The sequence below is a fragment of the Palaemon carinicauda genome, chromosome 17 (genome assembly GCF_036898095.1).
Source record: "Palaemon carinicauda isolate YSFRI2023 chromosome 17, ASM3689809v2, whole genome shotgun sequence".
NCBI lineage: Eukaryota > Metazoa > Arthropoda > Malacostraca > Decapoda > Palaemonidae > Palaemon > Palaemon carinicauda.
The window spans coordinates 35,758,748-35,772,913 of record NC_090741.1 but is presented as its reverse complement, the minus strand read 5'-3'; the positions used below and the strand labels follow the sequence as shown (position 1 = coordinate 35,772,913).

General features: G+C 36.1%; 1 protein-coding gene across 1 annotated transcript in view; it reads left to right on the top strand.

The window, feature by feature from the left end:
• Positions 1-236: 236 nt before the first annotated feature.
• LOC137656031 (blastula protease 10-like) overlaps positions 237-14,166 on the top strand; it is a 41,038-nt gene continuing 27,108 nt past the window's right edge. The window contains exons 1-3 of the mRNA XM_068390208.1: positions 237-359; positions 4,081-4,110; positions 11,179-11,362. Coding sequence (XP_068246309.1) covers positions 300-359; positions 4,081-4,110; positions 11,179-11,362 — 274 coding nt within the window. The 5' untranslated portion in view covers positions 237-299. The remainder of the gene's footprint in view (positions 360-4,080; positions 4,111-11,178; positions 11,363-14,166) is intronic.

Here is a 14,166-nt window from a genome sequence, read left to right as displayed (position 1 = left end):
CACAGGAGCCCTATCAGGTCATTAATCCACACCTGTGTTCCAATTTGCTTGTTCCGTGACGCCAACAAAGCACATTATCAGACTCGGTCAGACAAATGTCAGACTAACTGATCATGATGATAATCGACTGGAATGCGTGTATCGTACGTTAGTTCGAAGTTAACCTCGTCAAAATAGAGATTTTGGTATTTATCGCCAACAAGATTATTTACCACATGGATACTAAGCCGATACATCTCGGCGTTCGATTTATAAAGAAACTCTGGCATTCAGTCGTCGGAATCCATTGTGGACACAAGATGGCGTCTTCCCTACTGCCCGCAGTACTGCTGGTTTTTGCTTCGGTAGCCTTTTCTAAGGTGAGACACTCGTAACTATTATATAGTCATAATTCCTGTTATCTACTGCACTTAAATCAGTTATTTAACGTCACTCCTACTTAAAATAACGCGAAGAAGAGTCGAGTTGTATTCCCATGGAACTTTGCAACTTTGGATGAAAGATGCCAGATAGTGCCGTTCTGTCAGAAAAAGGTCTTTTGAACGATGCTAAGGGATTTAAAGTTAATGAGTTTAGTGACTAAGCGATCTAAACGTTGTATGATTGCAATTAAACAATGTAGTTATGATGTAGGATTTCTTGGGCTGACGGATGTCAAAAAATGAATTTACTCTTAAAACATTTTGGGCAACCTTTGGCACCTCAGCCCCAATTCGAACCAAGTATCAAACATGGCGGTAAAATATTAAAAACCACAATGAATAACAATAAATAAACAGATATAATAAACGAATATATACGTAATTATAGACAATTAAATGAATGCATAAGTTATTTTCGAGAAAGCCTTTTTCAGGCTGGTGATAAATATGTAAATGAATCTAGACTGAAATAAAAGTCAAAATATTCTATGATGATTTTATAAAATTCTTCGAAAGTGTATTCATAATTATAGTTATTATTACTACTATAGATACATCAGAATAGAATGGCCAGGTATTAAAAACCAAATAAACTAACTTTTTTTTTAAAAATTGCATTGCTTTATATATATATATATATATATATATATATATATATATATATATATATATATATATATATATATATATATATATATGGAAGTCGAGAATAATGAACAAGTAATTGGCAAACGAAATACAGGAAGGACGCTGGTGACTGGTACAACACATGAACATACCCTACCGGGACCTAAGCGATGTCAGGCAGGGCAGCCGATAAGGACTACGGTCTACCCCAAAGCCAAAGCAAAGTCCTTCAAAAAGAAGGCAAAAGGCACGTTAATAGAAGAAGAAGAAGAAGAATAGAGATGAGATAAAATAAGTAATTTCATAAACAGTTTTAAATTAATAGGTATGAAATTTTTGTTAAGAAATGTTAGGGCAAATATATGGAAACTGTGCAGAGTTCAAAGTTAGGTTGATTACGCTACCAAGAATGTTACCTTTTCCATAGGGAAACTTTTCAATGATTTAGCGCATAAAGCTGGCGTTGCAAACTCCAAGGGCAGCGAAACTAGAAATTTCGTATATATTACCATACGATAAAGGGAAAGAAGAAGAATTTTGTTCATTAAATGTTGTACTAAAGCTAATGAATATTTGATGTCTCAAAATTTGATACTAAAATTTGATAAAAAAAAAAAAAGTAAATCGTAAAAAATCAAGATTTGTATTAAAAAAATCAAGAAAAAAGAAACGTGTACATGTAAAAGATAAAAAAATCTTATCTCTACTTAAATTATAAGAAAATAAAATGTAACTCATCATCGAAATTTATAAAATCAAACACAAACAAGACGGTAACTTAAAAAGATCAGTTTTCAAACTTTCATTTTATAAAGCACTAAATAAAAGAAAAATAGTATCTAACTGTAGTCTACATTGTATGTCGAAAATAAAGTTCATAAATTTAATGAAAGAAATATACTCTATAAAAAAAAGGAAAAAAAAAAAAAAAAAAAGTCCTGGAATAAATATTGCAAGGCATAAATTGTTTTAAAAACGGATGTATTGACGTAAAGGAGTGATATTATGGTTACCAACCAGCAAAAGATAATAACAAAGTTGATTAGAATTACGGTCGCCTGTATTTTAATGAAATACGGCTGAAAACAGTAGATTTTTACTGAGTATTTCCGATTAAAATTACAATTTGAAAAAAAAAAAAACACATTTTGTTCACTTTTACCCATTATGTCTATTTTTATGTTATTGTAAAGATTTATGTGTTGAAAGAATCACAGCTAAAATCAAGGCAACATTAATCGACATAGGTAGTAGGTTGGCCATGGCACCAGCCACCCGTTCAGATACTACCACTAGAAAGTTACGGCATCTTTTGACTGGCCTGACAGTACTATATTGTATCCTTCTCCCTGGTTACGGTTCATTTTATCTTTGCCTACACATACACCGAATAGTCTGGCATATTATTTACATATTTTCCTCTGTCTTCATACACCTGACAACACCGAGATTACCAAACAATTCTTCTTCACCCAAGGGGTTAACTATTGCACTGTAATGGTCAGTGGCTACTTTCCTCTTGGTGTAAGGATAGAAGACTCTTTAGCTATGGTAATCAGCTCTTCTAGGAGAGGGACACTCCAAAATCAAACCATTGTTCTCTAGTCTTGGGTAGTGCCATAGCCTTCCACTGTCGTGGGTTAGAGTGCTCTTGCTTGAGGGTACAATCGGGCACAGTATTCTATCTAATTTCTCTTCCCCTTGTTTTGTTAGTTTATATAGGAGATATTTATTTTAACGTTGTTACTCTTAAAATATTTTATTTTCCCTTTTTTCCTTTCCTCACTGGGTTATTTTCTCTGTTGGAGCCCATGGGCTTATAGCATCCTGCTTTTTCAGCTAGGGTTGTAGCTTAGTATGTAATAATGATAATAATAATGATTAATAACAAACCCAAAATACCTTTGGTCAATTTCCTATCATAAAAAAAATTCTGACGGAATCAGTGGAACTTCAGAAATTCAAACTTGCAGCGAATGTTTTTATGTTGAACATCCTGATATAAGTCTCTTTTTATAGTTTATTTATGAAAGATCTGTTTTAATGTTGTTATTGTTTTGAAAATGGTTTATTTTCTAGTGTTCATTACTTCTCTTGTGGTCTATTTATTTCCTTATTTCCTTTTCTCACTGGGCTGCTATTTCCCTGTTGGAGCTCTTGTGCTTATAGCGTCCTGCTTTTCCAAATTCAGTTGTAGCTTGGTTAATAATAATAATTATAATAATAGTAATAATAATAATAATAATAATACTAGGGTATATTTTGATCACATCATCGTAATTTTAAGATTTTTCTTCAAGTTTTTGGTTTGTAATCCGGTAATTACAAAAACATAAAATATGACCTAAAACTTTTTTTTCTTTGCCGAACTGTGATTAGCCACACATTACTGAAGAATCAATTCTCTTTTTTTTTTACTCTGAATTATATATAAATTCCATGTCAGCTGAAGTCATTTGCTTCTGCAAACATTACAGTTGAAATTTCAGGTACACTGTTAAAAAAACCGTAATTTGAGTCGAAAAATCTCCGTAAAAGAAATACTGTTCTCAGCCGTATTTTAGTAAAATACAGGCGACTGTAATTTTAATCAACTTTGTTATTATCTTTTACGGGTTGGTGACCGTAATACTATGGCCTTCCACTGTCTTGGGTTAGAGTTCTCTTGCTTGAGGGTACACTCGGACACACTTCTATCGTTTCTCTTCTTCTTGTTTTGTTAAATTTTTTTATAGCTTTTATAGTAAATATTTATTTTAATGTTGTTACTATACTTAAAATATTCTATTTTTATTTATTTCCTTTCCTCACTGGGCTATTTTCCCTGTTGGGGCCTCTGGGCTTATAGCATCCTGCTTTTCCAACTAGGATTGTAGCTTAGCATTTAATAATAATGCTAATAATAATAATACATCCGTTTTTAAAACTGTAAAAATCGTGGAGTAAATGTTGAAAGGCATTTACCGTTTTTTTAATGCAATTTTTCTAACAATGTATATAATCACTTGAGTAATTGTGCCTTTTTTTCCAGAATGTACCACCGAAGAAACAGCCTTCAATCGTAAGTACAAGGCTATTTTGTTATGATTTTATCGCATTAAGTATATGTCTGAATTTTCATGGGAGATATCTAATACTATAAGAAAGTAGGGGGATGTTACAATTCTTGAAATTGGTGTACAAATATGAGCATTCTTGTTATGTTACTTTATCTTTATAAACTTCCAAGTCCACCAAAGGCTCCATGTTTTCGTATTCTGAGTCTTCTCTTCTGAAGGTCTCTGGGTTTATAAGTTTCAAAGGCTTCCCTTCTAAAAGCAAATAAGTCTTCCAATGCTTCATTTTATAGTGTATACTCTGAGTCTCTTCTTCCTAAGGCTACTGAGTCCATCAAAGGCTCCATGTCTTCGTATTCTGAGTCTTATCTTCTGAAGGTCGCTGGGTTTTTCAGTTCCCAAAAGCTGACAGGTCTTCCAGCGCTTCATTGTTATAGTAAATACTTTGAGTTTCTACTTCCTAAATTCCATCAAAGACTTTGAGTTTTTATAGTCTGGGACTCCTCCTCCAACGTTCTTTTACTTCACCCAAATCTTCAGGTATTTATTATCAGAAGTTTTTGTTTATTTTTCTTGTTCTGGCATTCCTCTCCTAAGAGCTATCAAGTCCACTAAGTCTAGTTTTCCTCCATGCACAGTGAATATTCAGATCTTTACTTTATACCCTCTTTGACTATCAGTACAAATGACTACAATATCTTTAGAAATTGTGTAATCTCCTGACACCATCAACGGTGTCTCTCAACAAAAGTATCATTGATGTCATGTTATTAATCTGTACCAATGTGTATATGTTAAAGGGAGACCTACCAATGACAAACTTCAACTGCTACAGTTTTGCTACCAATATTGACCATTCTAACAAAGACAAACTTGCACTGCTTCACATTTGCCACCAATATTAACAAATCTAACTATGGCAAACTTGAATGCTACAGTTTTGCTACCAAATTTGACCGATCTAACAATGGCAAACTTGAATGCTACAGTTTTGCTACCAAATTTGACCGATCTAACAATGGAAAACTTGAATGCTACAGTTTTGCTACCAATGTTTATCACTTGCTTCATTGTTTGATAAAGATAAACCAGAAAAGGTTACTGGAGGCCCCCCCCCCCATCAAAAAAAAAAAAAAAAAAAAAAATAGGGATTTTATGAACAGCAAATGTAATGTCCTTTCACCCTACGGGCTCCAAAGGCAGCAAATATACTTCCCATAGGTCATGACACAAGGATTCTGCTTGTTATACCTAAAGATCACATTTATAGAGTGGGGGGAACATACTAAAGAGCTGTACATATTGATGTATTCATGCATGAAATATGATATTTCATGTCAGCCTCTTCAAACCAAAAAATGTCAGTACTCTTCCTTGCAGATCATGCACATCTCCACAACCTTCTTTGTTATTCCAATGGTAGTAGGTTGGCCAGGGCACCAGCCACCCGTTGAGATACTACCGCTAGAGAGTTATGGGTCCTTTGACTGGCCAGATAGTAGTAAATTGGATCCTTCTCTCTGGTTATGGATCACTTTCCCTTTGCCTACACATACACCGAATAGTCTGGCATATTCTTTACAGATTCTCGTGTGTCCTCATACACCTGACAACGCCGAGATTACCCAACAATTCTTCTTTTCTTAAGATGTTAACTGTTGCAATGTAATTGTTCAGCGGCTACTTTCCTCTTGGTAAGGGTAGAAGAGACTCTTTAGCTATGGTAAACAGCTCTTCTAGGAGAAGGACACTCCAAAATCAAACCATTGTTCTCTAGTCTTGGGTAGCGCCATAGCCTCTGTACCATGGTCTTCCACTGTCTCTGGTTAGAGTTCTCTTGCTTGAGGGTACAATCGGGCACACTAATGTATTCTATCTACTTTCTCTTCCTCTTGTTTTGTTAGAGTTTTTACAGTTTATATTGGAAACATTTATTTTAATGTTACTTCTCTTCAAATATTTTATTTTTCCTTGTTTCCTTTCCTCACTAGGCTATTTTCCTTTTTGGGATCCCTGGACTTATAGCATCCTGCTTTTCCAACTAGGGTTGTAGCTTAGCAAGTAATAATAATAATAATAATAATAATAATAATGATAATAATAATAATAATCCCTACAAATTAGACACCTTTAATAGTTTTAACTTCTGCATGAAATGTCTTCTAAAACTTGACCTTTTTCTAGTTAACATGGTCTGATTCTCTCTTGGACTATGATCTAGATCTCAATGTGTTTGTTACCAAATAGGAAAACATTTAATTACTTAAAGCACGAGTAAAACTACTGTAGTCTAAATCCTTTTATTCATGAAGACTTCCGAGTTTTTGTAACAATTTAAGGGCTATTTGATTTGTCTTTTGAAATACATACCCAATTCTCCGAGGCCGATTTTTCTCATGAAGAGAAAGATGAAGACGCAACCTTTCCCAGAGAAGAGAATTTGCATTGGTAACAGATAACTGCTTGTAAGGTAAGAACTGACATTTATTGTGCTGATGACCATCTCCCCTATATAGTTGCCTGGCTATTTACTGTACCTACTTGGTCTCCTCCCTTCCCTCGAGTAGGGGGAGAGGGCGTAGTTATACCCTGGTAAGAGGGGTGGGAAGAGTTGAATCTGTGTGCGCACGCGAGTATATCTCTCTAAATATTTACGTGTCATTTTTGACGGGCCGCTTAGCCTAGTCACTAATAAACAGCAGATAAAAAAATAAACGCTTACAAGACGAATGGTGCATGCCAATAAACCTAGATAAATGTTGCCATGGACTGTGCTCCTTTGCCATTTAGCGTGCCACATGGTATTTGCCATGTCTGGTGCCCCATAAGTAGTGCTGAAGGTTCATAGCAAACCATTACTCTTCATGTATTTATTTTATTTTCAACACTTTTAGCATTGGGTAAAACAAAATACCCAACTCTGAAACCTCCTTATTCACCCAGTCACATAGTTAACCAAAGTTGATGATAGATAATGAACCACTTTAAGGACTACTGATTCGGCAGTGACTTACAGCCACCCGTTGGGATACTACAGCTAGTGAGCTATTGGGTCCCATGACTGGCCAGACAGTACTACATTAGATCCCCTCTCTGGTTCTCTGGTTACGGCTTATTTTTTTTTTCTTTGCTTGCACATACAATGAAAAGTCCGGCCTATTCTTTCTACATTCTCTTCTTTTCTCATACACCTAACAACACCGAGATTGCCAAATAATTCTTCTTCGCTGAAGGGGTTAACTTCTGTACTGTAATTGTTTAGTGGATACTTTCCTCTTGGTAAGAGTAGAAGAGACTCCTTAGCTGTGGTAAGCAGCTCTTCTAGAAAAGGACACTCCAAAAATGAAAACAGTGCTCTAGTCTTGGGAAGTACCATAGCCTTTGTACCATGGTCTTCCACTGTCTTTGGGTAGAGTTCTCTTGCATGTGGGTACACGCAGGGATAATGTTCTATCTTTTTTCTCTACCGTATATTTTTACCAATTTTTCATAGTTTCTATATGAAAGATTTATATTAAGATTGTTACTGTTCTTAAAATATTTTATCTTAATTGTCCATTGCTTCGCTTGTAGTTTATTTGTTTGTTTCCTTATTTTCTTTCCTCACTGGGTTATTTTCCCCGTTGGAGACCTTGGGCTTATAGCATCCTGCTTTTCCAACTAAGGTTGTAGCTTAGCTAATAATAATAATAATAATAATCATCATCATCATCATCTCCTACACCTATTGATGCAGAGGACCTTGGTTAGATTTCGCCAGTTGTCTCTATCTTGAGCTTTCAATTCAATACTTCTCCATTCATCATCTCCTACTTCGCGCTTCATAGTCCTCACCCATGTAGGTCTGGGTCTTCCAACTCTTCTAGTGCCTTGTGGAGCTCAGCTAATCTCTCTTGATGAGTTCGAAGAGCATCCCAAGCCATCTCCATCTACCCCTCATCATGATCTCATCCACATATGGCACTCGAGTAATCTCTCTTATAGTTTCATTTATAATCCTTTCCTGCCATTTAACTCTCAATATCTTTCTGAGGGCTTTGTTCTCAAATCTACTAAATCTATTGGAGATTGTTTCATTGTCATACCATGACTCATGTCCATATAGTAACACCGATCTCACTAAACTGATATATAGTCTGATTCTTATATGTAATTTCAAGCAATTTGATTTCCAAATTTTACTTAACCTAGCCATGGTCTGATTTGCTTTTTTCAATCTTTCACTAAACTCTAATTCTAAAGACCCTGTATTGTAGATCATATTTCCTAAATGATTGAATGATTCTACCTCATCAATATTTTCTCCCTCCAATGATATTTCATTTTCCATTGCATACTCTGTTCTCATCATCTCTGTCTTTGTTCTATTGATCTTCTGCCCAACCTCGTGTGATATTTCATACATTCTGGTAAGCAAGCATTGCAAATCCTGTGGTGTCTTGCTAAGAAGGACAGCATCTTCAGCATGCTCTAGGTCTGCTAAATTCCTATCACAAATCCAGTCCAATCCTTCTCTACCATCTCCGATTGTTCTATGCATTACAAAATCTACGAGGATGCTAAACAACATAGGTGACAACACATTCCCTTGAAGTACTCCGTTGTTCACTGGAAACTCGTTTATCAAACGAGTTTCCATTAACATTAACTTTGCACTTGCTATGCTCATGAACAGACTTAATCAAATTTACATATTTTAGAGGAATTCCATAATAATGCAGGACTCTCCACAAAATTAGCCGGTGCACACTATCAAACGCTTTTTCATAGTCTACAAATGCCATCAAAAGTGAATTTCTAGATTCTACACATTGCTGTACAACATGTCTCAAAATCAAAATTTGGTCAGTGCAACTTCTACATTTTCGAAATCCTGCTTGTTCATCTCTACGCTTTTCATCAATCTTTCTCTTCAGTCTCTTTAGAATAAGCATACTATATATTTTCATAACAACTGACGTAAGTGTTATGCCTCTGTAATTATTGCAATCAGTCAAGTCCCTTTTTTTGCCATTTTCACCAACACTCCTAACTCCCATTCATCATGTTTTGCCTCTTCATGCCAATTTCCACAAAATCCCCTGTAAGTACTCTGGGAGTTTTCATTTTCGGCTAGTATCGTCTCGGCAGTTATTCCATCGTATCCCGTGGCTTTCCATCTCTTTAGTTTTTTGAGAATAGCTTCAACTTCAAACACACTGAATTCACTCATGGGCACATCAAGGTCTTCATCAGCTTCAAGTATGTCAGTCAAATTATTCCCTTTATATCTCCTATTTATAACCTCACTAAATTGTTCCATCCAATGTTGTCGCTCTTCATCTTCTGTTGCTATAACAGAGCCATCTCTCTTTTTGATGGGGATATGCTTCTTCTTCTTTGCCCCTGTTGAGATTTCATTAATAATTCTATGAGCAATTCTCACACCATAGCCACTTTCTGAATTCATAGCTTTATCAGCCTCATCTGCTTTACTGTCTAAATATTCTCTCCAGTCATTTCTAGCTTTTCTTTTGACCCTACTATCAATACTAGAATACTTAGCATGCTCTACCTTGTAATTTTCATTACTTCCTCGAAAACTTTCAACAATCAATTTCTGTCTTTGCCTCATTTTTATAGTATCCCCAGTATCATTCGATATCCATAGCTTTCTCCTTGTAACTGCGTGTCCCAAGACTACACTACCAACTGACTGGTATATGTTCTTAATATCACATCATTCTTCATTAATTGTCTGCTCTTCTTTTCTTAAAGTCTCCAAGACTCTAAATCTTTTCCTACATTCAATTGCAAATGTATTCTATCTACCGTTCTGTTGGGTGCTTGCAGTTTTAATTTCAGTGTGGCAATGAAGAGCTAGTGATCACTACCAATATCTGCACCTCTATAGCTTATTACATTTTTGAGAGTCCTCCTTCTCTCTTTGTTATTGGCAATGTGATCAATTTGATTTTTGTAATTGCCACGAGGTGAAGTCCATGTATATTTGAGGATGTTCTTGTGTTGGAAAAGAGTACCTCCAATGACAAGATTGTTTGCTGAACAGAAACTTATCAAATATACTCCATTTTCATTTGCAACTTCGCCAAGACCCTCGACACCCATCACATTCTCTATCCCTTGATTATTCCTTCCGACTTTAGCATTGAAGTCGCCAATCTCAAACTATAATACTCATGTTGCACTGCTTTGATTTGAACTTTGCTAGTAACAATCTACTATTTACAGCTCTTTACTAGGTTAATGCCTTTTCTGCTCTTGGTGTCATCATCATTCGTACCCCTTCTCCTCCAACCCCATCTGATCTTCTAAAGTTTCCTTACCAGTCCCCTTACAACATGATTCACTTAGGGCCAAGATATCCAAACTAAATTTCATAAATCCACTCTCCACTTGCTGTAACTTCCCAATCTCTAACATTCCAATTACCTATTTAGAATTTTCTTAAGTATTTATAAACCGTGAGATTTTAACACCCTGCTATGCCCGGGACTGGGGGCCATTCTGTCCTCTCTTTCCATGACTGACTAAATCCATAGAGGATTCATTGGCTAGATACATCACAGGATAGCCAGTTCTTTGTGATGCGCAGTGCCTATCTAACTAAGGCAAGTGACCCCTGCCAGTCCAAACTAATTCTAGTAAGATTAACTGCCAGGCATCAGGAGTAAAAGCTGAAGAGACAGTTTGTCCATCGTTTGAAACCCCAACTGTCACCCTACTGCCAGTGACTTCGTCGAGAATTAGGGGGGCATTTCCTCCACACCTAAAGCTCTCATTACTCCACCAAGTTGTTCATCCGCTTATACGAGTATAACCGTTGGCAAAATTGGATTGCTAATATATACCAGCTAGCACGGTATATCTTATAATAATAATAATAACAATAATAATAATAATATTCATCATCATCATTATAATAATAATAATCATAATATATACTAATAATAATATTTATCAGATGAAATATTTATACATACTGAGAGTGAAAAACAGATATACACATTTCCAGTTAGAATATATATACCTATTAATACCTGATACTAATTCTCGCCCTATTGACCCAACAGGATGGAGATTTTACTCTTCTCAACAAAGAAACACCAGATGGAAGTCCCTTTTTCGAGGGTGACATAGTATTGACAGACGACCAGTGGAATCGGGTTAAAGGAAAGAAAGCTGTTGCAGACTTGGCTTATCGCTGGCCAAATGAACCCAACGAGTTCCCTGTAATACCGTACAGATTTGGCGATGGTAAGAGCAAATTTAGATATGCACAGCTGGCTTTATGAATTCGGGTACAATTCACTCACGGGGAGCGAAGGAGACGTCTGAAAGCTGTGTTTAGCAAAAAATGAAACTGTTGGCAACGCTGAGCTTGTAAACAAGTGATTAAAAGCTTTCCTTTTTCATTAATTTTACAAAGTGCTATTTATGATAATATTACTAATTGCTTAACAGCACTTCTCAAAATGAGTAAGAATACGTTTGATTACTTGTTTAGAAGCTAAGCGACTTTGTTTTACAGGCAGCGTTCCAACAGTTTCCCTTTTGCTAAACAGCGTTGCCTGCTAGTTAACTGCATATGTTTCTATTAAAACATAGTTTAAAATGAGTAATTAATATTACTAGCAAAGAAAAGAAGTATGACATGGAGTCTGATCTAATAGATTACTACCTGTTTATAATTTCGTTTTATTTCTAAATTATTCTGCGTCACAATACTTTGGATTTGCAGCAAGCAAACATTTACAAAGTGCCTCTTTACATAGCGTTTTAGTTCATAAGTATATTTAATGATGGCATCTTTTTCGAGTAATAGTTATATTCCAAAATTCCACCTAAAATACTACATTCTTTTCACAAGCAAACTCTTAAAAAACATTCTTCGTTCTTACTAAGTTTGCCTAATCTTTTTTAATGGCCATTTCATTCATCATCATCATCTCCTCCTAAGCCTATTGACGCAAAGGGCCTCAGTTAGATTTCGCCAGTCGTCTCTATATTGAACTTTTATTTCAATACTTCTCCATCCATCACCTCCTACTTCACGCTTCATAGTCCTCATCCATGTGGGCCTAGGTCTTTCAACTCTTTTCGTACCTTGTGGAGCACAGTTGAAAGTTTGATGAACTAATCTCTCTTGGGGAGTGCGAAGATTATGCCCAAACCATCTCCATCTACCCTTTGCTATGATCTCATCCACATATGGCACTAGAGTAATCTCTCTTACAGTTTCATTTCAAATCCTGTCCTGCCATTTAACTCCCAATATTCTTCTGAGAGCTTTGTTCTCAAATCTACAATATCTGTTGGATATTGTTTCAGTGTCATTAGAAGACTAAAAATCATCTGTGTGCTAAGTTCCCTTTACCACCGCTGCCCAATTCAATCATTTTTGCTTTGTACACATTGTCCACACTTTAACTTGCCTGTTATATGGCAAGCAGTTCTTCTAGAAGGACACTGCAAAATAAAACCATTGTTCTCTTGTCTTGGGCAGTGCCATAGCCTCTGTACCATGGCATTCCACTGTCTAGGGGTAGAGTTCTCTTGCTTGAGGGTATGCTCGGGAACACTTCTATATTATTTCTCTTCCTCTTGTTTTTTTTTTAAGTTTTTATAGTTTGTATATGAAAGAATTATTTTGATGTTGTTGGTGTTCTGAAAGTATTTTACTCTTCTCTTGTTTATTTCCTATTTCCTTTCCTCGCTGAGCTATTTTTCCGTTGGAGCCCTTGGGCTTAGAACATCCTGCTTTTCCAACTAGGGTTGTAGCTTAGCAAGTAATAATAATAATAATACAATGCAGAAGTTTCACTGGGGTTTGTCCACAAAGGCTAATACCAGTCATCAGAATCATTTCATTAGAACTTTGATTTGTATGATTTTTCCAAGATAAGATTGAGGACAGAAGTGAGGAGATAAGCTAAATGTTAATGATAAAGACGAAGTAAAGTGGTATTGTCCATGTCTGGTGATTGTCAGACTGGGGTTCGAGTCCCAATCAGACTCATTAGTTCCCTTGGTCGCTGCAACCTCACAATCCTTGTGAGCTAACGATGGGGGGTTTGGGGGAGCCTATAGGTCTATCTGATGAGTCATCAGCAGGCATTGCCTGGCCCTCTTTGGTCTTATCTTGGGTGGAGAGGAGGCTTGAGGACTGATCATATGTAATATAGTCAGTCTCTAGGACATTGTCCTGTTTGATAGGGCAATGTAATTTTCCCTTGCCTCTGCCATTCATGAGCGGCCTTTAATTCTTTAAAATGTCGTACAGCCATACAAAGGATGACTGGCATCTTGCCTTGGGGGAAGATATGAGACTTGAGTAGCTTCAAATTCTCCACCAAGTGTCAAAGCAACAGGATAATGATTTGAATAACTATTTTATGAATATTCGTTTAAATACATGGATGACAATAGGTCGATATATTGGTGAATATACTTTAAAAATGAAATTTTTAAACTGTATGAAGAATTGACAATGCCATCTGACCAGGTTCAAAGTACCCAGAGGGAAACCTTGCATGTGAAAAAAAAAAGCATAAGCAGTGACCTTAAAGGGGGTCAAATTTAAAAGCAATAACAGGGTCATCTATGGGATAGGGTCTGATTCAACTATTCCTCAGGTGGTCTCCCCAAATATATGTACAATATTCCATACTTGGACCAATAAGCAACACATAAAACTACAAGAGCTGATCAGAGGAGGATTGCCAGGAGCACACCACCAAACTTCCTAAAGAAGGCAGACTTTCTTAGGCTCCATGTGAGGCCCTTCTATCTCAAACTACTATTGAATACAAAACTTAAATACAACTGAATCTATGGAATTAACCTTCCAAGATTTTGAATTAAGGTGAGAAGGGAAGAAAGATAATATGTGAAGAGTAGAATCCTCCCCATGTGAATTGGCAATACCGACTGATGGGGTGAGACCTGGAAACACTCACCATATTAAAGTGGGTCAAGAATAGAATTAAATGGGTTAGAGAATGGGGAATCACACATCTAGTAGACCTGCTGGAGATAAGAAAAGGCCAATAGCAGATATG